The 8,237-nt window shown below is 36.7% G+C and overlaps 1 protein-coding gene across 2 annotated transcripts; it reads left to right on the forward strand.

Annotated features, from left to right (window-relative positions):
- The first annotated feature begins 189 nt into the window (after window positions 1-189).
- On the forward strand, window positions 190-7,792 carry LOC137405947 (uncharacterized). 2 transcript variants are annotated; one of them, XM_068092429.1, is made up of 7 exons: window positions 190-267; window positions 1,073-1,175; window positions 1,623-1,815; window positions 3,747-3,888; window positions 5,341-5,409; window positions 5,535-5,656; window positions 7,327-7,792. In XM_068092429.1, exons 1-7 carry the CDS (start codon window positions 262-264, stop codon window positions 7,541-7,543), a joined length of 852 nt encoding a protein of 283 aa, XP_067948530.1. In that variant the 5' UTR covers window positions 190-261; the 3' UTR covers window positions 7,544-7,792. The 2 variants fall into 2 exon arrangements, with proteins under 2 accessions (XP_067948530.1, XP_067948529.1); XM_068092428.1 differs by lacking the exon at window positions 5,535-5,656.
- The last annotated feature ends 445 nt before the right edge of the window (window positions 7,793-8,237 follow it).

The following is an 8,237-nucleotide window of genomic DNA, read 5'->3' on the forward strand; positions in this document are numbered from 1 at the left end:
GAGACAGTCAGTAGTGAGCGCACAACTCTCAAATTTATTCCCTGCACTTATTAGAATGTAGTAACATGTTGTGCTACTTGGTGTTGGTTCACTCTCATTCATTTTCTGTTGCTACCCAAGACACTCACTTCTTCCTATCTTTCTGTGTAGTCATGAATCAATTGTCGACCATTGCTCTGGATGTTACAACAGGCGTGGAAGCTTTATTGCACTCTATTGATCATTTTTGTCTGAGTTAACCAAAAGATTTGAACATCTCTCATGCAGGTAATATTTGTATCATTTCAATAAAGTTAAGAAAATAAATAGAGCCAAGGTTGAAACGCAGAGCATAATGTGTATCATTATTCTATTTATAATGAGCTGTATTGAGGAAAGCCACAACATATGCTGGTGCTACTGGGAATGCTGTAAGACAATTACATGTATAAAGCTAACACGGGAGTGTTCTCCAAATACCTAAGTTTTTCGAGCAATTTCACAAATATTTTATAAATGGATTACTGGTATTTACATATATAATGTAAAATAATGTCAATATTCAGGTTGTTTTTGCGTTTATATGCTACAGCTGGTTACGCATGCTACTAGCATCTTGCACTGCATGCTCATTTAGCAAGTGTTAATCATGTGGTGTTATATTGTAACCGTGTGCTATTTTAGCGTGTTGTTTGCATAATTATTTCCCATCACGATGTGTCATTCCGTTGGGCTGTTCTACTTGCAGCTAAAATGGTCTCTTATGTTTATTGGAATGGTAGTACTGTAGTTAATGTATATTGAGTGAAAAAGACGCTATCACATGTTTATGTAGATTAAGCAAGTTTAGAGTTGCAGCATATTTGTGAACTATCAATGTTTTATGGTGCTTTTTTCTATTAATAACATAGGTAATCATTGATGGTTGCATTATTAATCTTGAATACTAATTTGTTAAAAGTTGAGTTCTAACTGTGCTGTGTGTTGTATCAATTTATGGTTTAGTGCTTTTATCAATTTATGGTTGAATTGCGGGAGTTATCCTTTTTCATAAGCAGTCAGGCTCATTCAATGTCAATTATTTTGTTACTAGTTTGAAGATGGTAGATGGAGGATAAGGGAAGAGCAGCTCCACAACTCTTACAGCACAACTGAAGATGCACCTGAAAACTTAGTCATCAGTTCAGAGATAAAATGTATGTTTGCAGAGAGAGCCTTGACCTCTCCTTACTGACATGCGCAGGATTTTTATACTGCTGCAGCATTAGGAAAATTTGTTAATAATATTTGACAAGCCCACAGGACTAAGGGCATCACAAAGTAGCTAGTCTCATAAAAAACTAACAACATATATGCCGGGTAATATGTTTTTCAACAGTTGTGAGCAGAAAATTCTATTACTGTTGGAGTTGTTTGATTTTTTAACAATAGTGGAAAACTCCAAATGTCGAAATTTTATAAAGTTTTGGAAATGCTTTTTAACTAATTGTAACATTTGACACATGTTTTTTAACTACTTGACCAATTTATAAAATAAATATAAAAAAGATGAACGCATTTGCATTTTCAGACGCCATATTGTTTGAACAGCCTCTGTGTGTCATCTGTAGGACGTGGTAATCATGCTGAAAGTCATTTTACAGATAAACCTTGCTCAGTTAGCCCAAACATATGTCGGGTGTACAGAGTGGACAACCTTTATGGAATAAGGCAGTTTATACAGATTCCATGGTGGTTTACGAATGCCCGTATTCATTCCGTTCACCCTTTAGATCAAGGCACTCTCCTGTATATCATGGGGCGTGATGTGGTCAAAGGAGAAGATATGGTTATAATGTAAGTGTTAAAAATGGTTCTCACTCTTGTCTGCGCAATAACTATGTGAATGCCCGGCATTGCACAAGTAATAAACAAGATTGTGCACAGAAAATTATTTTTGCTCAACATATACAACATTTACCATTCTAACTTTTAAATGAAGGTGTTTGTTAGTTCTGTGTGGGCTATGAGTTTAATTAAGTTTATGATATATATATATAGGGGGGACAGGGGCTAGCTGGGCCAAAATTCATTCTTTTAGCTCTCCCTGGCATGTGTTTATACTTACTGAGTAAAACTTGTGATTGGCTCACGCTAATATATGTTGCCAACTTATATCTACAGTAAGGATTTGTAGACCAAGCAATGCTAAAATTCTGTAGGCAAATTTCATAGTTTTGTCAGCTGTTTCACGGTGCCCCACACCATGTAAGTTTTCAATACACATTGTATTTGGTGCTAGCCTGTCTAAAAAAACTGTTGTTTTACGGAGTTGTCCCCATCGAGCGGAGCGAGCAAAACAACAGCTTGTCACAATACGCACTGCCCATGATGCATCAGCTGCACTGACAAGGAGTTGTTCTTTTCCATCTATGCGGCTTGGCTGTGATGTTATTTCGGTCGCTCCATTGGTAATCATAGCGGATTTAACCCATAAGTTTATGTAGAAAAAATACGATACAAACTTTGAACCAGACACCAGTCTCTTCGGTAAACTTTAGTAGAACTTAGGAACTTAGGCAACAACAGCAACTAAACATGTTGCTATTTGTGCGCTCATTCAGTTTTATTTTTATTTTTGTATTAGTCAGTTTTATTTGTCCTTATTGATTTTATTTTTAATTCATTTTATTCTTAAGTTCTACTGAATGTTACCGCAGAGTCTGATCTCTGGTTAAACGTTTTTATCTTAGTTTTTTCGACATAAACATTTGGGCTAAATCCAATAGAGGTGACCGAAATAACATCGCAGCCAAGCCGCATAGAGGGAAGGGAACAACTCCCTTCCAGTGCAGCTGATACATCAGGTGCAGTGCGTATTGTGACAAGCTGTTGTTTTGCTCGCTCCGCTCGCCGATGGACAACTCCGCAAAAACAACAGTTTGTCAAGACAGGCTAAGTTGATGCCTAACCTAAAACATGTTACTTTCATGGCCAAACAAAATAGCTCTTTGGAAACATGAAATATTCCGCTCTGCGTTGAAAGCAAATAAGTGTTATGTGGCTGACAATCAATTGACTTCACTACCAAAAACTTTGAAAAGGCGATAATTTGATTCATGTTGAACAGTCATTGGTCAATTGGTGTTCTAAAAATACTTATTGTTATGCAAGATATCTTTGAAATGGGTTTTAATGGTTATAAATATTTGAAAGTTGCTATCTAGTTGTGGTAGCTTTATTAGGCAATAGCATTGTGTCTCACATAAAAAATGGATTCTGATGGCTCTTTTAGTCATAAATATAAATCTCAGCGTTTGCCTGTTAGGCTGTTGTCCGAATGTCCAGTTATAGCGGTTAAAGTCTAGCAACAAAAAATCCCCATTGCACTGGATTTGAACTCAGAACTCAGAATCTTTGCCGAGACGTCCACGGTATATTACACTATACTATCCTTGCCATACTCTAGAATAATTATTCACATATTTGTGCAGCACAATTGCAACAAACCGCACATACTTATGCAGCCTACTAGCAAGCCATTTATAAGCAATTGACAATTATAAGCAAGCAGACAGCTTACGGCACGGCTCTTTTACCAGCTTAAGTTACTAGCTTAAGTTACTCAAATTCATTGGGTAAAAAAACTTAGCCAAGGCAAACTAAATTTTGCAACTAACGCTAAAAAAAATTCAAAAACTTTTTTATTACCCGCGCAACGCTGGGCATTCATCTAGTCATAAATATCTTAAGAGTATGTTGCGGATAAGATTGCTATTGCTTTATAGATGGTCAACGATACGGGACAGATATGGCCTCCCATCTATTGTTACCAAAGAGCAACTTATTCGTTACATGTGTGACGCCAATTGGTTCATTCAGTATGCCTCTGCCATGTACTACACCAACTTCCCAGGTCAAGGTCTTCAGGTAAGATTGGAGTTGCAGTCGTCCTTATCAGCTACTTAGTTCTAGATAACGGTTGGTCAGTGCTGACTAGCTGTGACCTTTCTACTCACATAGGATTAGACCGAGAATGTTAGACTGCAGATATCGCTTTCCCGATAAGTCATAAAAGCACTAATTTGTTCTTGAGCTGAGAGAAAAAAATGTGATGTTTAGTACTTTGCAACACAGGTGTCCTTTAGCGGGGATATTGCCGAAGCCGAGACCGGGCCGTAGTCTACACACACAAAAGAAACAACAAAGGTCCACGTAGTTATGAGCAAAAACAAAAGTATCCACCCAAATATCTCACCAATCCAATGAGCAGCACACACAAAAACTAAACCAATTGACTGAGCCACACATCATGTCAAAATATTCCAAGTTTCAAGTCATGTCTTGCACAACTCACCTTATGGTTTGTCAAAACTTGTCCCAAAGTCCCTATTAATCTGAGACTGTCCAATATGTTTTAGAAATGGTCGCCGCTAGCCTAGTCTAACGTCGTGATTCAACATCTTAGTAACTATCGGGGCATTGCTGAGTGCTCCCCATCTTTTTGAGTCTCTTAAGCATGCAAGAACCAATCAAAATCGGGTTAACACTCTTGTAAACAAAACTTAAGAGGGACTCAAAAGGATCGGGAGCACTCAGCAATGCCCCGATAGTTACTAAGATGTTGAATCAGGACGTTAGGCTAGGCTAGCGGCGACCATTTCTAAAACAGATATTGGACAGTCTCAAATTAATAGGGACTTTGGGACAAGTTTTGACAAACCATAAGGTGAGTTGTGCAAGACATGACTTGAAACTTGGAATATTTTGACATGATGGGTGGCTCAGTCGATTGATTTAGTTTTTGTGTGTGCTGCTCATCGGATTGGTGAGATATTTGGGTGGATACTTTTGTTTTTGCTCATAACTACGTGGACCTTTGTTGTTTTTTGTGTGTGTAGACTACAGCCCGGTCTCGGCTTCGGCAATATCCCCGCTAAATGACACCTGTGCTTTGCAATGTGTACTTTAGTTGTCACACTCATCATGATTGGCTACCAAATGCATTCTGATTGGTCGGCGCTGATTCAATTTCAACGGCTTTCAATCTAATTTTCAAAGTTTTTATATTATTAGGGTTGCTTTCGATTTGCACTACTTATGCATCTCTTATCAGCTGAGATTCGTCTACTCATGCATGTGTTTTAAATCAAAGTTCACCCAGATAAGTGTGTGTTCCTGCAGCCCTATGTCTTATTCGTGTGAAATTATTGTGTCGTGATCCTTTTTGTTTTAGCTTTACACTGTTTTTACGCCTTACTTTTTAGCTTTTTATTATGGTTGCTTTAGAGTTGTCTGCTCATGCATCTTTCATCTGCTTTGATTTGTCTACTCATCGTATTGTACTCACTATTGTGCTATTGTATTCACTTTTTGCTCTAGCTTTACACAGTTGTTCCATCAGACTATATTCGAGATGTGAGGTATGACTCAGCTCACCTTCTTTACGAGGTTTGTAATACATACACGATTATCTATACCGGAGTTGTGTTTGCTTGATCACATTTATCTATATTGGAGTTGTGTTTGCTTGATTTCAATTTTGTATCTATGACAAACTGTGCTCCATTCTGCAGTTTGACCTTTTGAGAAACAGTTGCAAATGTAGCCATGAGATGGTGTCATCTCACCTCAGCCCTATAGTCCACCGCCAACTCTACATATTCATTGGCTTTTTTGAAGATCGTCTGACTGTCAGGTATGCGCTACTCAACCTGGGCAAGGTCGCTAATCATCTTAAAGGCTGATATGTAGTTAATATTACTTTTTGGGTCAAGTCTAATATAGATTATTTAAGTTGAGTTAACTTGCACAAAATTTCAGTTGGCTTCTTCAGAAAGTATCTGTGTTTTGTTATCATTTGTGATTGGTTCTGATGTTGCAAATGTTCTGACTGCCAGCATGTTTCAACATTAAAATCAACAAAACTTGATCACGGATTGAAACACTCAGAAAAAAATACATTTTCAAAAATGACATCATGATAGTCATGTTTCCTGTTTGTCCCTCTCGTAATGACATCAGCTATTGTGTTCAAGTTGCAGTGTTACACATCTCTATTGACATATATTATATTTTGTATTTGCTCAGGATTGTTAAAATATAACTTCAAATATCGCTTTAGATACATTTCTATAAAGGTTTCAAAAATTTATGATTAGGTTGTTTAGAAATTGTCTGATCTTACCCTATTAATGCTTTCTCTACTAGCATATGTACATTGTAGGCCTACATAGTTTATATATAAACTAATAATTCTGTTGGGTTGCCCTGTGTGGTTGATTCCAACTATTCTTCGGTTTGTGTAGCAATTTTGACGATCGAACATGTTGCAAAAAGTATTGATCATAGAATATAGTCAGTCCTGGGGTATTGATCCAAAATTTGCCACAAAGTAGTAGAGCGTTGTAAAACAGTCACTGTGACATACTACAATGTTCAAGCAATAAAATAGTTTTACAAACATTAAAAGTGGAAAATGAAAGAAGAACAAAACGTAATCACAAATTTTCGCAAGTTTGCAATACATACTATCGTCCTTGACAACGGCTGGAGGTATTGTTTGAATTTTCATCGATGCTGAGTAGATGTCGAAGAATTGATTAAAACGGTTGCTTTTGGGAAGTAGCCTGGACAAGCCGAAAATACCATAATTTTAACTTTTAGCAACTGGTCTTGCGGAAGGGATGACTATAAGATCTGACAGAGCAGTTTAAGCTATAGTTACAGACTTTATTATTATTACATTATTAACACTTTAGACTTTAATCTTAAGATTTCTTTGGCCTAATTTTAGTCAGTAGTGCAGTGTGAACACGTTCATTAAAGATGAACATCATTTGCGATTGATTGTTTTTGATGTTTGGGGGATCCGACTGCCAGGATGTTTTAAGATAAAAATTGACAAAACTTGATCACGGCTAAAAAGGCGCAAATGAAGCGAAAGTGTGATTATGACATCTATAGTTGCAAAGAGACCGACAGAATAGAGACACGTAATGATGGAACTTGAACACAATAGCTGATATTAGCTATAGCAACTAGTGATGTCATTTTAGAACGTATTTTTCTTCTGAGCATTTTTTAGCAGGTTTTGTCAATTTCAATCTTGAAACATCTTGGCTGTCAGATCACCTGAAATGTTAAAAACAATCACAAATAATAGAACAATACAGATACTTTCTAATAAAATCTATTAAATTTGGTTTAAGCTCATCTTTAATGCTGCAACATGTTTCCAAAGTTTCACCTTTGCGTGGCAAAGTTTTTAAGAGCATTAATATATAACCAGTATTTTGTAACTTTCTGTTAAGGTATCTTTCTACTTTCCATTTTAATAGACTTAACTTTCAAGGCTTTACTTTCTAGGTCAATGAAGCAGACTATACGGGAGAATGGTATCTCTATGATATGGAGACTGTTCCTCCTCCAAGAGCTCCACATGCCTGTAGTTGTACCGAGTTTGAAGCGCACGTGCTTGCTAGCGATAGCTTTATGTTTGAACAACAAGGACAGTGTTCAGCAGCTGCCACTCCCCTCCTCAATAAAGCCAGAAATTATGGAACTTTGCCAAAATATTCTATAGTCATCTAGCTGCTTACCCATTATTTTGGTAAGAATTATGAGCCTGTTTGTGATCACAAGTCTGAAGTTATTACTTTCGCTATGCGAAAAAACTTCGAAACTATATATTTATTTTCACCTTTACTATTGTTGTATCTGGTTCTGTACACGAGCTGTTTTCTGTACTTGAGATGCCTGTAACTAGTTTGATACATGTCTCTGGCTTTTGCCCTTGAACTTCATGTATGTATTTATAATAAATATGAGCGCTTCCATTCAATTCCTTCTATGATATGATTGTTAGCGATATAATCTAAAGTTTTGTATTAAATTGGAAAAACTGCAATTTCTCTCACCTAAAATATGTTAGAAAAGTTACAAAAGTTGTCCTCTCTCCACTAATAGGATTAGCTAATTCGATTAACGTGTTGGTTGTTAGTGTTGTTTAATTTGGCAGCACAAAAATTTAATTTTTTTTATTCAAACAACAAGCTTGCGATGTTGTTTCAACGAATATTCAACATTTTTATCCGGTTTAGGCGAATGCATAAGCACGTCAAAAGCCTTAGCTTGCATTTAAAGTTCAGGAACTCTGTCAACAATCTAATGAGTTATTTCGAGGGGAAATCTTTTTGCGTCACAAGCTACAGTTGTTTGTCATTGCTTATTTAAGACTAAGAAGATAAGTGTTTGTCCCACACCATATTTGATTGCAT

Source organism: Watersipora subatra, chromosome 10 (genome assembly GCF_963576615.1).
Source record: "Watersipora subatra chromosome 10, tzWatSuba1.1, whole genome shotgun sequence".
Taxonomy (NCBI): domain Eukaryota; kingdom Metazoa; phylum Bryozoa; class Gymnolaemata; order Cheilostomatida; family Watersiporidae; genus Watersipora; species Watersipora subatra.

Excerpts from the sequence above, each read along its gene's own strand:
- LOC137405947 (XM_068092429.1), top strand. Across the intron at positions 1,816-3,746 it reads GGAGAAGATATGGTTATAAT|ATGGTCAACGATACGGGACA; the intron begins GTAAGTGTTAAA and ends ATTGCTTTATAG. Across the intron at positions 5,410-5,534 it reads CAGCTCACCTTCTTTACGAG|TTTGACCTTTTGAGAAACAG; the intron begins GTTTGTAATACA and ends TCCATTCTGCAG.